At 44.0% G+C, this 17975-nt stretch overlaps 1 protein-coding gene and 1 long non-coding RNA gene across 2 annotated transcripts in view; both read right to left on the bottom strand.

Annotated features, from left to right (window-relative positions):
• LOC310899444 (uncharacterized protein) overlaps positions 1 to 6499 on the bottom strand; it is a gene marked incomplete at its 5' end in the record, with an annotated part of 225776 nt that extends 219277 nt beyond the window's left edge. Inside the window, 3 exons of the mRNA XM_083835796.1 lie at positions 632 to 1316; positions 1467 to 2084; positions 6358 to 6499. Of these exons, the coding sequence (XP_083691922.1) occupies positions 632 to 1316; positions 1467 to 2084; positions 6358 to 6499 (1445 nt within the window). The remainder of the gene's footprint in view (positions 1 to 631; positions 1317 to 1466; positions 2085 to 6357) is intronic.
• A 3478-nt stretch (positions 6500 to 9977) lies between these two features.
• LOC310899346 overlaps positions 9978 to 17975 on the bottom strand; it is a 79886-nt gene continuing 71888 nt past the window's right edge. Inside the window, exons 5-6 of the long non-coding RNA XR_014584217.1 lie at positions 17835 to 17945; positions 9978 to 11383 (exon numbers count right to left, since the gene is read on the bottom strand). This is a non-coding gene — a long non-coding RNA (uncharacterized lncRNA). The remainder of the gene's footprint in view (positions 11384 to 17834; positions 17946 to 17975) is intronic.

The following is a 17975-nucleotide window of genomic DNA, read 5'->3' as shown; positions in this document are numbered from 1 at the left end:
CTATAGGCAAAGCTTGTGGCCATTGTATTTTGGCTTCCTGGCACATTTTACTGATCTGTCCCTTTAGAGTTTGGTTCATCCTTTCTACCTGTCCACTAGATTGGGGTCTCCATGCAGTATGTAAATTCCAAGAAATTCCTAATAGCCGACTTACGTCTTTAACCACAGATGCAACAAAGTGCGGCCCCCTATCCGAGGATATTCCTAATGGTACCCCAAACCTCGGAATGATTTCCCGCAGTAACCATTTTACTGTCTCTTTAGCTTGATTGGTGCGACAGGGAAGGGCTTCTGGCCATCTGAAAAAGGTGTCAACCCCTACTAACAAATACCTACATCCCCTAGTCCTAGGTAACTCTACAAAATCAACTTGCCAGTAATCTCCTGGTTCTATTCCTACTCTAACTCTTCCCATTTCAGCATGTTTTCTTGCTACTGGATTATTTTTCAGACAAATCTCACACTTTGACATTACTGATTTTGCCATTGTTAACATATGTGTAGAGATAACACTACATTTTAAAATGTTACCATTGCCTCTGCACCCCAGTGACACTCATTATGTCTTGTCTGAAGTATTTCTCGCATCACCAAGGGGGGTATTACTACCTGGCCCGTAGCGGTTACATACCATCCATCAGAGTTCTTTCGGGCCTTTAGGAGATTTGCTAATTTCTCATCCTCTGGTGAATATCTTGGTTCCTTGGGAAGATTAAGACAAGTGGGGCCTACCTTGAGTGGTACCAAAGCCATTACATTCCACACCTCCCGAGCAATTTGTCGAGCTGCTCGATCTGCCAGCCGATTCCCTTCTGATATTTTCAAGGTTCCTCCTTGATGAGCTTTACAGTGCATAATAGCCACTTGTTTTGGGTTTTGTACCGCATTTATCAAATTTAACACCTCCTCTTGATATCTTATATTGGCTCCTTGTAAGGACAACAGCCCTCTTTCTTTCCATAATGCTCCATGAACATGGACTACTCCAAAAGCATACTTGGAATCTGTCCAAATATTTACCATCTTTCCTTCACTCAGTTCCAGTGCTCGAGGTAGGGCTATCAGTTCTGCTCGCTGTGCTAATGTTTCAGGTGGTAAAGGTTTTGCTTCGATCACTGTCTTCAGGGTTGTTACTGCATACCCTGCATATCGTGTTCCATTCTCCACAAAACTACTACCATCAGTAAAAAGTTCCCAGTCATACCTTTCAAGGGGTACATCCTTCAAATCCTCGCAGCTGGCATGGGTATGTTCAATTATTTCCACACAACTGTGTTCCAACAGTCCTTCTTCTGGAACAGTTCCTAGAAATACTGCTGAATTTAACAGGTTAGTTGTTTTCAAGGTTACGTCATCTTGTTCAGTTAGTATTGCCTGATATTTCATCATTCGGCTGGGTGATAGCCAGTGTCCCCCCTTTTGTTCTAAAACAGTTGTTACCATATGTGGTACAAAAACTTCAATACGTTTTCCCAAGGTAAGTTTCCTTGCTTCCTGGATTAAGAGAACTGTTGCCGCTACTGCCCGCAAACATGAGGGCCATCCTGCACTTACAGCATCCAACTGCTTAGAAAAGTATCCCACAGGTCTTTTCCAGCTTCCCAGTCGCTGGGTTAGTACCCCTAGTGCTAGTCGTTGTCTTTCATATACAAATAACTGGAAATCTTTTGATAAATCTGGTAGGCCCAAAGCTGGTGACTTCATTAAGGCATCTTTAAGTTTCTTGAAAGCTTCTTTCTGTACTTTTCCCCAAATAAAATCCTGTGCCTTCTGAGCTTCATAAAGGGGCTTAGCTATGAGTCCATAATCCATTATCCATAATCTGCACCAGCCAGCCATTCCTAAGAAGGCCCTTAGCTCATGGAGATTTTGAGGTTCCGGGATGGTGCATATAGCTTTTATCCTATTGACACCCAGACTTCTTTGTCCCTGGGAAATCTCACACCCCAAATATGTTACAGTTGAGCAAACTATTTGTGCTTTTTCCTTTGAAACTTTATAACCACCCATTCCCAACTGATTTAAAATTTCGATGGTTATTTGGGTGCAGAGCGACTCATTCTCTGTAGCAATCAAAATATCATCTACATATTGTAACAGCAAATACTGACTTCTGGGTACCTGTATTTGTCCTTGCATTGTCCAGATTTCCAGTTCCTTGGCCAGCTGGCTTCCAAAGGGGGTCGGGCTATTCTTGAAGCCTTGTGGGAGTCTTGTCCAAGTTAATTGTGTCTTTCGTCCACTCTGAGGATTTTCCCATTCGAAGGCAAATAATTTTCTACTATCTTTATCAAGAGGTATGCAAAAGAAGGCATCCTTTAAATCTATCACAGTAAACCATTTATATATCTCTCTCACAGATGTTAACAATGTGTAAGGATTAGCCACTACCGGGTGAATGTCCTTTGTTATTTCATTTATTGCTCTAAGATTTTGTACCAATCTATACTCACCATTCGGCTTCCTTACTGGAAAAATTGGAGTATTGTATTCCGATTTATATTCTTCCAGAATCTGATGTTTGAGAAATTTGTCAATAATTTTCACTGTCCCCTGCCTAGCTTCTATCTTAAGTGGATATTGTTTGATTCGAACAGGTTTGGCTCCTTCCTTTAATTCCACCTTTACTGGTTGTGCCAGTTTCGACTTCCCTGGTATATCTGTTTCCCATACTGTTGGTATAACTGCATTTTCTGCTTCTCTTGGAATATTAACGAAGTGTTTATCTTTGATCATTAGGATTTGTCCTACTTTGGACTCAGGTACCTTCATTATTAATTCTCCATCCTCAAAGGTTATTGTTGCATCTAATTTAGCTAATAGATCCTGTCCCAAGAGTGGAATCGGGCATTCTGGTACATACAAAAATTCATGGGTTAGTTCCTTACCCCCAAAACGCAAATCAAGGGGTTGTAAGAATGGCCGTTCCTCCTCCTTCCCTGTGGCTCCAATTATTGTAGTTGTCTTAGTTCCCAATCGTCCTTTTAAACTATTTAACACTGAATATGTTGCTCCTATTACATTTACAGACTAATTAACACAGAGAAAGAAGCTCCTGTAACCAACAACAACAAAAAAATTCAAGCCTCTCTCTTCGTTTCCTAGCTTTATTTCAACTAGTGGACCTGCTAGGGTAGATGCCCCAGGTCCCCGTCATTTCTGACTGTTGTAAGTTTATCCTGCAGCCTAAGACAAATTCTTTCTGATATCAGGGGCTGATTGCCCTAGAAAGAGGCTAGCCAATTGCCTTTGTTTTCTGAAGTCAGGTCCAAATTTTCTGTCTTTTTTTTTTTTTCTTCCCATTGCATTTCAAAGTTGGTCCAAAAATTCAAAAATTCCATAGGGTTTTCTTTTGGACCTTGTTGGAACAGATTCTCAATTCCCAGTTTAACCAGATTTTGGTATTTACATAATTTCCGGGGTGGTAAGGGTCTCAGTGGCGGGGGGGGGGGGGGGGGGGGGGGTCGGTCAGGGGAATGCAATGGTTGAAAGTTCCCTGAGCGCTCCCATTGGCAATCTGAGCTCACATATGAACTCAGGTTGTTTTAAGAGTTAGCTGCTTTTCTGTTTCCATGACAACTCTCTCCCGGACCCATCATGGTCCCTCCGCCCCAGAGGGCTCACACCGAGATTTTGAGATCTCAGCCTCGGGTTGAGGCGGAACTATTAACATTCCTACATCCTCTTCCCCTGCTCATTCAACTTCAAACAGCTCTGTTAAATACTACATGCCACACAACCTTTAACACCTTCAACAACCCTTTTAACACTTCCTTTATCTTCCTCCAGCCTGTACTTTTCTAATGCCAACACCAAAGGCTCAGTCAGGGGCCAACTTAATTCCATACCTTTTCCCTCCAAGATGCTGAAACAACATATCAGTATACAACATTTCATCCTATTTTCCTTCTCTCCTCAAAAACAACATTAATTGCAAGACACTGTTATAGTCGATTGATCCATAAAGTGGCCATTTAGTTTATATATTGGCCACAATTGATTGCAATACTTAGTGGAAATCCTCTTGCTTTCCGCGCCCCCCCCCACTCCCCCTTCCGACAATATCCTTGCAATGTGCCAATATACACCCAAGGAGGCTTTCTTTAAAACGTCTTTGTTTTGGATATTACCCATTTCCTTGATTTCCCATTCCCTTTTATTTATTTATATTAATTACTGTCCCTTGTTTCAATTTCCACACAAACCTTTTTATTGCAGGTTTTTACTATGTTTTCCTAGTCTTTTCAAATGTCCCAATTCTCTGGGATTAAACTCCACATACAAACTTCACTATTTCAGATTATTAATGAGCCCCGTTCCAATCGTAAATCCACAGGACTTCAGAAAAACACCTGAAGCACTCAGCCTTCCGTCTTCTAGACAAACAATACCACCTTTTCCACAAAATTTACATTTCAACAAGGCCGAATTTCAAGCCGAATGCTAATTTTTCTCATGCACTTTGTTAGTAAGCCTACACAAAACAAGGAATCACTCCTGTGTATCCATCAAGACGGGGGTTTAAAAGGTATTGAGGCCTAAATAAATTCGCTCTCCCCCTTCTTACCAAATTCCCAGGGCTCAGGCCTGAACCACCAAAGAAGTGGCTCTCCGTTCTACCGCTTTGATAATCAGTCAGCCCCCCTCCCCCGATACTTGGGAAACTGACCAAACACCACCGCAAATATACCGAAACTTTTAAACTGTTACTTAGATAATGCTCCCACCTTCCTCCTTGTCACACTCAAAACATTTAAGAACGAAATAGGATTGCAAGATACACCGCCGGGCCCGTGTATTGGGCACCACCAATCAACATTTGGATAAAGCAGCACTTCTTTTCGATCTGTCATGCGCTTCGTTCATCTCCGGCCGCTCCCCTCGCGGAGAATACGGAACCGCAGATCGGAACTCCGCACTCGCTTCGCAGCGATGCTGCGTCTCACTCACAACACAATCACGCAATCACAGAGGCCCCTTGCACTTCTCGCTCACAAAATAACATTAATTGTAAGATAGTATTGTACTGTAAGGTTCCGTTTTCTGGCCAACTTTCTTGATCTTCTAGTTCATACTGTGGCCACCAAACATTACAGCAATCAACCAGTTTACCCTTTCGTAACTCCTGCCCGAAACACCCCTCCTTCCAGTGTGCTAGTAAACAGCCCAAAGGGGAGGATCGCGGTACCGAAGCATTACCGCCCAGAATACTTTTAAGTTTTTCCATTATCAGCTATAGCTTTTACCGAACCGAACCAGATGCTGAGCCTGCAGCAAAACCAGACCACTGATGCCGAACCTGCAGCGCTTTCGCGACTGTCTGACGGACGGCGCCTAGGCTTACCACGGGAATTCCCTAGCCCAACCGTGCATGGCTTTCGCCGCGTCTGACCGGCAGGCTCCCAGACCAGATCGGTACCAATTACCAGAAAGCACCTTTTTCTTACCCTTTCAGAGGTACGTTGTGAGCAGCGGGGGTCGGTCGCGGCCGATGGCTCCCCGAGAAACTCCTCGGTGCCGGCTGGAGCGTAATCAGTTCGCGAGCCGCCTCAGCAGTGCCCACGAGGTCCCATCTGGGTCGCCAAAATGTTAGCGTTCATGAAAACACATAATCCACAAAGTGATTATATGAAGGTGCTTTATTAGGCGCCAGAAGTTAGGGGCATGCCTGCCCAAATCTGACTTCGTCTGATTTGTTTTCTTAGTTCTCATTTATCTCCTAAGATACTACATATGCATTAGGTTTCACAACTCATCTATGCATATTCATTTCCTAGCTCCACCTAGCCTCGCTTCGTATGCTAATTATCTTACCAGTCCTTCTGCGCTTGCGTATTACTCTCTGGTGGTCGTCCGGGTGGTCGTCGGGATGAAGTAAGATGTCTTCATCAGAGCTGAACTTTTTAACCTTTCCTTTTCACGCATGCTCTCTGAGCCCTTGGTCTCAGTCCAAACCACAAGGTTGGTTTGATCCAGTTCCCGGAGTCCAAGAAGCCCCAGTTATCTAGATGTCTTGCAAATGGAGCATTCTTTTAATCCTCCTTACTCCTCATCATGAATTGGTGCATTCTCATGTTACCCTTGCACATATATTTTGTATCTTCCAAGCGCAGCCTCGGAACAGTACATCGCAAATGTAACATACTAAACAATATTGTATTATTTCTTCTTCTATTACTAACACCACCATCTCGTGGCACAGGGATGCTAGGCATGGGTTGAGGAGGGGGCTGGAGGCCAGAGCACAGGAGGGGAGGCAGAGGGCAGTCACAGTGCCCAAGGGGCAGCCTGTCTCTCTGGGAAGCAAAATGGCCCGGGAGAGACACCCCCAGGAAAGGGGCCCCCAGCCCCCCTGACCATCCTCCTTCCACACGAGGGCCTCTTTCAGGCCGCAGAAGCCCCCTCCCAACACGGCCATGTTGGGCCTGGGGCGTGGCGCGCCATTACAGAGGCTTCCTGATGTCACCAGGTCCCAGAAGCCCCCTCCCAACACGGCCATGTTGGGCCTGGGGCGTGGCGCGCCATCATGGCGGCCATCACGGAATTCTCCCGATGTCACGGGGCATCTGCCCGCCCCCCTTTGTTCTGGGGCCTATAAAAGCCCCTGCGCCTGGCACACCACTAGCTGGAATCCTAGGATCTCTAGCGACTTCCAACCATGGTTGGACGTAAGAGAGCGTGCTTTGAAAGCTGCCCACCCTTTCGTGGGACCAAAGCGAATTGGGTCACCGCACCCAAGAAGTGCAGGCGGAGGAGCGCCACCGGAGATGGAGCGGCCGTGGCGGTTGGTGTGGAGCCCATGGAGGTGGATCCACCTGCAGATGACGAAGAGCCGATGGAGGTGGATCCACCTCCAACCCATCTGATGTGGCACAACATCATCGTGCCAGGGCTCCCACCAGCGAGACAACAACATCGTCATCGCAGAGCCGCCCGGACCGCTCCATACTCCCGGCCCTGCCTCCGCCTCCACAAATAGGGGGAAGAGGCCATCGCTTAACCAACTGGCAGGACTGCCTGCACGATGGCCTCTTCTCCCACCCCCTGTCCCCGTCTCCCCGTCCCCCCTCCCCACCTCTCCCAGAGAGGTGTCGCCCCTTCTGCACGGAGTCCCGAGCGCTGGGCAAGAGCGCACTCGGCTTCCTCTGGGCTGCTGCACCGGGCGACAGGAGAAGCCCTCTGAAGGCCACGCCTGGCGTGGGGTGTCTCGGTCTGAGGACGAGAAGGCTGCCAAGAGGTGCTTGAAGACGAACCCGCGCCCTGCATGGCGGTGCACAGAGAACAGCAGCAGATCCCTCGAAACGGGCACGCAGACAGCTGTTCCTCTGCAGAAGCAGAAGCCTTCAGGTCTGCCAGGAAGCAGCGCAGGAGTGCAGCGTAAAGACCCTTCAAGATGCTTGGTTTCCAGTTCTTCCCAAGACGGGGCAATAAAATAATAGAATAATCATTATAAATAAATGATTTTTGCATTGCAACAACAATAATAAACAACAAAAACCAGTAAAACCACTTTCCTCTCTGATTTGGTGTCATTTTTGCGACTGCACTTGGGCTCCGGGATCCCCCTCTGGTCTCCCCCAGACAGGAAAGATACTGATGGGTGTGGAGTGGGCCCAGCCCAGGGCACATGAGGGAGTGAGGGGCCGGGGCACACGGCATACAAGGGCAGGCTGAGGGACCTCCTTTGGTCAGCACGAAGGAGAGAAGGCTCAGGGGTGGACCTGACAGCTGCCTGCAGCTGCCTGCTGGGAGGGAGTAGAGAAGATGAAGCCTGCGTCTTCTCTGAGCGGCTCTGTGGCAGAAACGTGAGCAGCACCAGGCCCACACTTGCAGGTGGAGACAGCCCAGCTAGTAATTTTTGAAACAAGTGCACACTTTCCTAAACTTAATATGCTTCATGCTGGAGTTTCCCTTCATTCTCATAGAATCGGAGACACAGAGTATAACAGAGTAAAAACGTTCATATGTTAATATTCTTGCCCTGATATCCACACCCACTTCGTGCCTCCACCTACCATGAAACAAGTGAGCAGGCAAAAAAAATAATAATAAAAAAATAAAAAATATATTATTAAGAACTCTTACAGAATTATTTATGTGAAGGCAAAGCAGAGCCAAGTCCTGGTTTTAGTTGAATCAGTAATGTCCACAACAGAAATGCTTTCAAACATTTTACAGTGAAAATCTTTGTCTGTGCAAATGACTTAGTCAAAACCTACTATTTATGCAAGTTAACTAAACATGACTTCAGTACAAAAAAACTGGGTTTATGTTTCTTTCCCAAAGAATTGTCCTCATATTCTTGCTTCCAGAACGGTTTGTTTCTACAGACAAAGAGGAAAAAAATATCTCATTTCAATGCAATATGTGGTAGGAGACAAATAACACGACAGGTGATGATAAACATATGCAGAGAGAGCAAGTTTGCTTCAGGAGTAAGAAGTAATCCACATATACATTTACTTTTAACTGAACCTGAAATGTCTTAGTTTCAATCACTGAGTCCAAAGATGCTGTCCGCATGCCAGTTCTGCTTAGAGTGAATGGTTAATGGAAAAACAAAAATCTAGTCCTTTTTTTTTCTTTTCTTAAATAAAGTTAAAAAAAATAACAATTTATGTCTATTATAGCTATTAGAGCGATTCCAGAGAAGGGCCAAGAGGATGATCAGAAGGCTGGAGCACCTCTCCTGTGAAGAAAGGCTGAGGGAGTTGGGGTTGTTCAGCCTGGAGAAGAGAAGGCTCCAGGGAGACCTGATAGCAGCCTTGCAGTACCTAAAGGGGGTCTCCAGGAAAGCCGGGGAGGGACTCTTTGTCAGGGAGTGGAGTGATAGAACAAGAGGAATGGTTTTAAGCTAAAAGAGGGAGATTTAGAGTAGATGTTAGGAAGAAATTCTTTACTCTGAGGGTGGTGAGGCAGTCCAACAGGTGGCCCAGAGAAGCTGTGGATGCCCCATCAATGGAATTGTTTAAGGCCAGGCTGGACGGGGCTTTGGGCAAAGTGGTCTAGTGGGAGGTGTCCCTGCTCATGGCACGGGGTTGGAACTGGATGATCCTTAAGGGCCCCTTCCAACACAAACCATTTTGTGATTCTGTCATCTCATTTATGTATCGTGCTATAAAACACACAGAAAAAAACTATTTTTCTTTTTTAAGAGATGAATTCTAAACAAGTTAAATTTTCTGAATCTTTCTGCTGGAGAATAGCTTATTCATAATACTTTACCTTACATATTTTCCCAAAAAGAACTTCCTCTTAAAAAAAAAAGTTACTGCTCTTATTGCAAACTATACGTACAGCAGAACTTGCGTACTTCCTTAATTCAAAATCATTTAAGATTAGCACAATAAATTGTCCTGAACAATAACAGGGTACAGAAGAAATGTCTCATCGTGGTCATTTTTGATGTGATTGATATATACCTCCGCAGCCTTTTACAATGCTGCCGAGACATTTTCTTTTGTGAATCACAAAGAACTTCATAGTAAAACAACTAAAACTAAGATTACTCCAAAATGAGGTAAAGAAAACAGAAGATGCCCATTTGACAGGCAAGTAATACAAAGCATGATAATATTATATAGTTTATAATGGTAAATTAGTGGCACAGGTTAGAAATCCTGAAATATAGTCTAAATTCCAGTTGACAGCTCTAGAAATAGTTTCTGCCACAGAGCCCCTCAGAGAAGATGCAGGCTTCATCTTCTCTACTCCCTCCCAGCAGGCAGCTGCAGGCAGCTGTCAGGTCCACCCCTGAGCCTTCTCTCCTTTGTGCTGACCAAAGGAGGTCCCTCAGCCTGCCCTTGTATGCCGTGTGCCCCGGCCCCTCACTCCCTCATGTGCCCTGGGCTGGGCCCACTCCACACCCATCAGTATCTTTCCTGTCTGGGGGACACCAGAGGGGGATCCCGGAGCCCAAGTGCAGCCGCAAAAATGACGCCAAATCAGAGAGGAAAGTGGATTTACTGGTTGTTGTTTATTATTGTTGTTGTTGCAATGTATTTATTTGATTATTCTATCATTTTATTGCCCCGTCCTGGGAAGAGCTGGTAACCAAGCATCTTGAAGGGACTTTATGCTGCCCTGTACAACCTGTTACGAGGCAGTAACAGGCTGGGGGTAATGGAGGACTGCTGCCCCTCCCAAAACGTAGTTGCCACCATCTTGTGGCACAGGAACGCCAGGCATGGGTTGAGGAGGGGGATGGAGGCCAGAGCACAGGAGGGGAGGCAGAGGGCAGTCACAGTGCCCAAGGGGCAGCCTGTCTCTCTGGGAAGCAAAATGGCCCGGGAGAGACACCCCCAGGAAAGGGGCCCCCAGCCCCCCTGACCATCCTCCTTCCACACGAGGGCCTCTTTCAGGCCGCAGAAGCCCCCTCCCAACACGGCCATGTTGGGCCTGGGGCGTGGCGCGCCATTACAGAGGCTTCCTGATGTCACCAGGTCCCAGAAGCCCCCTCCCAACACGGCCATGTTGGGCCTGGGGCGTGGCGCGCCATCATGGCGGCCATCACGGAATTCTCCCGATGTCACGGGGCATCTGCCCGCCCCCCTTTGTTCTGGGGCCTATAAAAGCCCCTGCGCCTGGCACACCACTAGCTGGAATCCTAGGATTTCTAGCAACGTCCAACCATGGTTGGTGTTAAGAGAGCGCTGATTGAAAGCTGCCCACCCTTTCGTGGGACCAAAGCGAATTGGGTCACCGCACCCAAGAAGTGCAGGCGGAGGAGCGCCAGCGGAGATGGAGCGGCCGTGGCGGTTGGTGTGGAGCCCATGGAGGTGGATCCACCTGCAGATGACGAAGAGCCAATGGAGGTGGATCCACCTCCAACCCATCTGATGTGGCACAACGTCATCGTGCCAGGGCTCCCACCAGCGAGACAACAACATCGTCATCGCAGAGCCGCCCGGACCGCTCCATACTCCCGGCCCTGCCTCCGCCTCCACAAATAGGGGGAAGAGGCCATCCCTTAACCAACTGGCAGGACTGCCTGCACGATGGCCTCTTCTCCCACCCCCTGTCCCCGTCTCCCCGTCCCCCCTCCCCACCTCTCCTGGAGAGGTGTCACCCCTTCTGCACGGAGTCCCGAGCGCTGGGCAAGAGCGCACTCGGCTTCCTCTGGGCTGCTGCACCGGGCGACAGGAGAAGCCCTCCGAAGGCCACGCCTGGCGTGGGCTGTCTCGGTCTGAGGACGAGAAAGCTGCCAAGAGGTGCTTGAAGACGAACCCGCGCCCTGCATGGCGGTGCACAGAGAACAGCAGCAGATCCCTCGAAACGGGCACGCAGAGAGCTGTTCCTCTGCAGAAGCAGAAGCCTTCAGGTCTGCTAGGAAGCAGCGCAGGAGTGCAGCGTAAAGACCCTTCAAGATGCTTGGTTTCCAGTTCTTCCCAAGACGGGGCAATAAAATGATAGAATAATCATAATAAATAAATAAATACATTGCAACAACAATAATAATAAACAACAACCAGTAAAACCACTTTCCTCTCTGATTTGGTGTCATTTTTGCGACTGCACCTGGACTCCGGGATGCCCCTCTGGTCTCCCCCAGACAGGAAAGATACTGATGGGTGTGGAGTGGGCCCAGCCCAGGGCACATGAGGGAGTGAGGGGCCGGGGCACACGGCATACAAGGGCAGGCTGAGGGACCTCCTTTGGTCAGCACGAAGGAGAGAAGGCTCAGGGGTGGACCTGACAGCTGCCTGCAGCTGCCTGCTGGGAGGGAGTAGAGAAGATGAAGCCTGCATCTTCTCTGAGCGGCTCTGTGGCAGAAGCGTGAGCAGCACCAGGCCCACACTTGCAGGTGGAGACAGCCCAGCTAGCAAAAAGGAAAAATTTTCCCCGCAACAACGTTCAGACAGAACGAGTGGCCAGAAAGGCTGCGGAGTCTCTGTCCTGGGGTGTAGCTGACTTTTACTGCACAAGGCTGGGTGTTTGTATCCTGGACTCACAAAATGGTTTGGGTTGGAAGGCACCTTAAATACCATCCAGTTCCAACCCCGTGCCATAAGCAGGGACACCTTCCACTAGACCATTTTGCCCAAAGCCCCATCCAACCTGTCCCTAAACACTTACAGGAATGGGACATTGCTGTAGCTTAACCTGGGAGGCAGCTAAGCTCCACTCAGCTGTTTGTTCTCCCTTCTACCCCCCTCTCCTCCCGTAGAGCTCTAGAGCTGAAAAGTCCTTTGAATATTGTAGTCGTTGTTCTGCAACACTTAAAACATCAGCTTGTTTTCAATATTATTCTCATCCTAAATCCAAAACACTGCACCATACCACCTACTATGAGGAAAATCAATTCTATCCTAGTTGAAACCGGGACGGTATCCACCCCTTATTCCACACCATTTATGTCATGCTCTAGTCCCACACTTTCCAATGAATCATTGCTTTTCATATGTGTTTATAACATACGAACTTGCAGGTGGAGACAGCTCAGCTAGTAATTTTTGAAACATGTGCACACTTTCCTAAACTTAATATGCTTCATGCTGGAGTTTCCCTTCATTCTCATAGAATCGGAGACACAGAGTATAACAGAGTAAAAAAACGTTCATATGTTAAGATTCTTGCCCTGATATCCACACCCACTTCGTGCCTCCACCTACCATGAAACAAGTGAGCAGGCAAAAAAAATAATAATACAAAAATAAAAAATATATTATTAAGAACTCTTACAGAATTATTTATGTGAAGGCAAAGCAGAGCCAAGTCCTGGTTTTAGTTGAATCAGTAATGTCCACAACAGAAATGCTTTCAAACATTTTACAGTGAAAATCTTTGTCTGTGCAAATGACTTAGTCAAAACCTACTATTTATGCAAGTTAACTAAACATGACTTCAGTACAAAAAAACTGGGTTTATGTTTCTTTCCCAAAGAATTGTCCTCATATTCTTGCTTCCAGAACAGTTCTTTCCAAAGACAAAGAGGAAAAAAATATCTCATTTCAATGCAATATGTGGTAGGAGACAAATAACACGACAGGTGATGATAAACATATGCAGAGAGAGCAAGTTTGCTTCAGGAGTAAGAAGTAATCCACATATACATTTACTTTTAACTGAACCTGAAATGTCTTAGTTTCAATCACTGAGTCCAAAGATGCTGTCCGCATGCCAGTTCTGCTTAGAGTGAATGGTTAATGGAAAAACAAAAATCTAGTCCTTTTTTTTTCTTTTCTTAAATAAAGTTAAAAAAAATAACAATTTATGTCTATTATAGCTATTAGAGCGATTCCAGAGAAGGGCCAAGAGGATGATCAGAAGGCTGGAGCACCTCTCCTGTGAAGAAAGGCTGAGGGAGTTGGGGTTGTTCAGCCTGGAGAAGAGAAGGCTCCAGGGAGACCTGATAGCAGCCTTGCAGTACCTAAAGGGGGTCTCCAGGAAAGCCGGGGAGGGACTCTTTGTCAGGGAGTGGAGTGATAGAACAAGAGGAATGGTTTTAAGCTAAAAGAGGGGAGATTTAGAGTAGATATTAGGAAGAAATTCTTTACTCTGAGGGTGGTGAGGCAGTCCAACAGGTGGCCCAGAGAAGCTGTGGATGCCCCATCAATGGAATTGTTTAAGGCCAGGTTGGACGGGGCTTTGGGCAAAGTGGTCTAGTGGGAGGTGTCCCTGCTCATGGCACGGGGTTGGAACTGGATGATCCTTAAGGGCCCCTTCCAACACAAACCATTTTGTGATTCTGTCATCTCATTTATGTATCGTGCTATATAACACACAGAAAAAAACTATTTTTCTTTTTTAAGAGATGAATTCTAAACAAGTTAAATTTTCTGAATCTTTCTGCTGGAGAATAGCTTATTCATAATACTTTACCTTACATATTTTCCCAAAAAGAACTTCCTCTTAAAAAAAAAAAAAGCTACTGCTCTTATTGCAAACTATACGTACAGCAGAACTTGCGTACTTCCTTAATTCAAAATCATTTAAGATTAGCACAATAAATTGTCCTGAACAATAACAGGGTACAGAAGAAATGTCTCATCGTGGTCATTTTTGATGTGATTGATATATACCTCCGCAGCCTTTTACAATGCTGCCGAGACATTTTCTTTTGTGAATCACAAAGAACTTCATAGTAAAACAACTAAAACTAAGATTACTCCAAAATGAGGTAAAGAAAACAGAAGATGCCCATTTGACAGGCAAGTAATACAAAGCATGATAATATTATACAGTTTATAATGGTAAATTAGTGGCACAGATTAGAAATCCTGAAATATAGTCTAAATTCCAGTTGACAGCTCTAGAAATAGTTTCTGCCACAGAGCCCCTCAGAGAAGACGCAGGCTTCATCTTCTCTACTCCTTCCCAGCAGGCAGCTGCAGGCAGCTGTCAGGTCCACCCCTGAGCCTTCTCTCCTTCGTGCTGACCAAAGGAGGTCCCTCAGCCTGCCCTTGTATGCCGTGTGCCCCGGCCCCTCACTCCCTCATGTGCCCTGGGCTGGGCCCACTCCACACCCATCAGTATCTTTCCTGTCTGGGGTAGACCAGAAAGGGATGCCAGAGTCCAGGTGCAGTCACAAAAATGACACCAAATCAGGGAAGAATGCGGTTTTTAATACTGTTTTAATTTTATTGTTAATTTTAATATTTTTTTAATATCATATTACTCTGAGGATGACATTGCAGTGTCATTCAGAAGGTATCTCTGCATATTTCTCTGTTTCCAGCACAGGACATTAATGAGTGGCAGATAAAATATTAGGAGGATACATGTCATTTATCTAGGTGGCTTGGGCAACTGGCCCACAGAAGCATTACTTCTATGTATGTCAAGAATTGTGAAAAGCAAGCTTCAATGAAACCAGTTGCAAATGACTGGCATGACATGAGGACAAAACAAAGAGAAGCAAATGCAAAAAAAAAGCTACAGAGGGCATCAAGAAGTCTGTTCAAAGTGATTGGTCACATCTGATGACCAAAAAGAATTGATGTGCCATCAAGTACCTTTGACTTTACATGATCATGTGCCAACATCAAAGGAGCATGCTTACATGAATGTGCCTCTTCAAGATGCATTCTACCACTTGCCCTTTCATTCACATACCACTAATAAACTGGTGTGAGACACAAACTTTCCAGCAAAGTGAAAATAGAAGTTATTACTCATGTATTGACCTAAGTAAAATCATGGAAAGAATGCATCTTTAGTATTTTATGTTTATAGATAACTATAGGCGCTGTATTTTGGAGAAACAGCCTTATTTAATACTACCCCTAAATACCAAAAAAGAAGAAACGCAACAACAACAGATGCCATTTATATTGCTTCTTCATTAGTCAGGAATACTATAAACGAAGTAAACCAAACATACTATTATAAATTAGTTTGGATAGATAACGTGTTCAGATTTCCTAAAAACCAAAAATAATGTTGTTGAGAACCGTATTTTCATCCCTGTGGCCAGAATCCAATATATATTTTTTCTCTAATTCTTATTTTCCTTTCAAATTAACTTCATGTTTACTGTAATTTCAATTACAAGATTAATTACTGGCATCCTAGAATATCAGTCTTACTTATACTAGGTTATGTGCCCTGAATGCCAGTATTTGGATTAATTGCAAACCTAGTGTATATACCAGCCTGCAGTCTTGAGCAAATCGAAGAGCAGTTTGACAAAATGGGATCTTTTTCATTCCTGATGTTTTGTTCAAGGACTTGAGAGCTGTGTGTGGTTCATTATACGTGCCAGGAGTTGGTGTGATTGATTTCACATGTACAAAACTCTAGTGAAGCACAAGGGAAAAAAAATATTCCAATGATAGCCTACAGCACATTCAGGAACTACAAAACCAGAAAGTGCTTACATCAGTACAGTACTCTTTTTCTTTATGAATGTAATTTAGAAACTGTGGCAGCTACCAGCTTGAATCTTTCTGGTCACATAGGAGTGATTTTGAACTGCATATTAAGGGCAAGCATTGACACCACTTGTTTATACAGAATATTTTGTATAGATGCCCACAAACAGATAGCCATATGACTAGCTGATGATATGCAAAATGTTTATTCCATCAGCCTGTGCATTAGTGGTATAGCTACAGGTATATTTTCAAAGCCATGGCTACCTTTGAAATATTATGCCTTCTATTTGCGATTTTCATCATTGCTATTTCTATACATAGTGCATATCATATACAATTTGCATAAATTGCAAAATAATTTTTTATACTTTGATACTTAAATACCACAAACCGACTAGTAGACGTAAAAAATAAGGAGGGAAAGAATTGTAAATTAATTGTAAATACATTTTAGGGGAAAAGAATTTAGCTCATGTGTGGGCATGAGTTGTGCCATGCTAGTTGGCCTTGGCACATGAGAATAATCCTTTGTATGGAACACAGTCCCCAGGCAGCTGAAATTACTGTGTTTAGATAAGTCCCACTAAAGGCCACTATATCCCTAAACCACATGACTTTTCAAATCTTATTCAAAACACTTGAACTAATATTCCTCCATGGAATCACTCTCCAGTTACCAATGCAAACATCAAATTTAGTTGTGCTCACCATCACTGAAAAAAATAAATTAAAAAAAAAAAATAGGTACGCACCCTTGTTTTTAGGCTGTTTCATTTTATTCAATCCTGCCTTTTTTTCCCCCCCCATGAATATTATTTTCAGAAAAGAAATGTTTCTGAAGTATAAAGTAGAGGGGATGAAACCTTTAAAGCTGCTAAAGCTTAGGAGCTACAAGCTATTCAAAGCCTGGTTCCCACACAACTATCACATGGGTCTATATAACATAAATAGAACATGGATTATTTTGGAATTTTAAAAGAAAAAACAAAGTAAAAAGAATACAGTAAATTTTAGCTGACTATAAAGTGTGAAAAATAAAAAACTGCCTTGATAAACCCAACCAGTAACTTTCTGAACAGAAACTTTCTAAAAGTGTTTAAGAAAAGCCAGACATGCTTATTCAGCTATAATTTCAGAATACATTACATTATTAGTGAGTAAGAAGAAAAAAACAGAAAGATAATCTAATTGATAGAAACAAAATCAGGTTTTGTCCCAAAAACTGGGGCAGCTATCTTATGCTAATGAAGATGAATACAGATGGGAGAAAAATAGGCCTTTGGAGAAATAACAGGGAAAGAGAAATGAGAAGCAAAGATTTGTTCAAAACTGTACTACATTATATGTGTATTGCCAGCTTGCATTTGCTGGGTATTTCATGATAATTTTAATAAATAATTTTTTACATTTGGTCACAGAGTCATGAAAATGACTGAAAGATGTAAATTAGCTTATATATATATATAGATATAGATATATGTAAACGACTTTTAAATATCGTATGAAGTCCAGCACCTGACCTATGTATGGTTCAGTGCAAACCTCCTTTTAATATGAGACAATACCCATTGTAAGTGTATACACTGTACGTTTTACACTGGTTTACACCAGACACAAATCTTTACACAAAGATTGCACTTATTTCTGTCACCATGCCTTCAGAGCACACACCTATGTACTATCATTACCTTAATTACGTCTATAACCACTGAAAGGTTTGTGAAATTCTCCATGCATTGCATGTGAAATAAAGCAAGATTCAAACTGGTTATTTATGTGAGAACTTTCAAGTATATACATAAACACAGACATTTGGATCCATAAGTACTTCTATATCTGATGGACTTTCATACAGATCTCAACATCAACAGCTAGACTAAACAATGCAAAAACATACAAAGAAATTAAAAACAGTTATGGAACACTACAATTATTATTTCTTGACAGTTATCTTACTGTTTTACTATTCAGATTATTATAATACTTCTGAATGAAGAAAGAAAAACACATATGACTTACTTGATATTCTGAAAGAAATGGAGCACACAAAAATTAATTTCCCTTCTGTATTATGTTTTCTTTCTTCCAAAACTGACTTTTCATTTCATATTATCCAGGTCCTTGAAAACCCTGAAAAAAATATATATAACTCATGTCATA

The sequence above is a fragment of the Anser anser genome (genome assembly GCF_964211835.1).
Source record: "Anser anser genome assembly, chromosome: 4".
Lineage (NCBI taxonomy): Eukaryota > Metazoa > Chordata > Aves > Anseriformes > Anatidae > Anser > Anser anser.
Note: the sequence above shows the minus strand (reverse complement) of the source record. Positions and strands in the feature narration are given on the sequence as shown.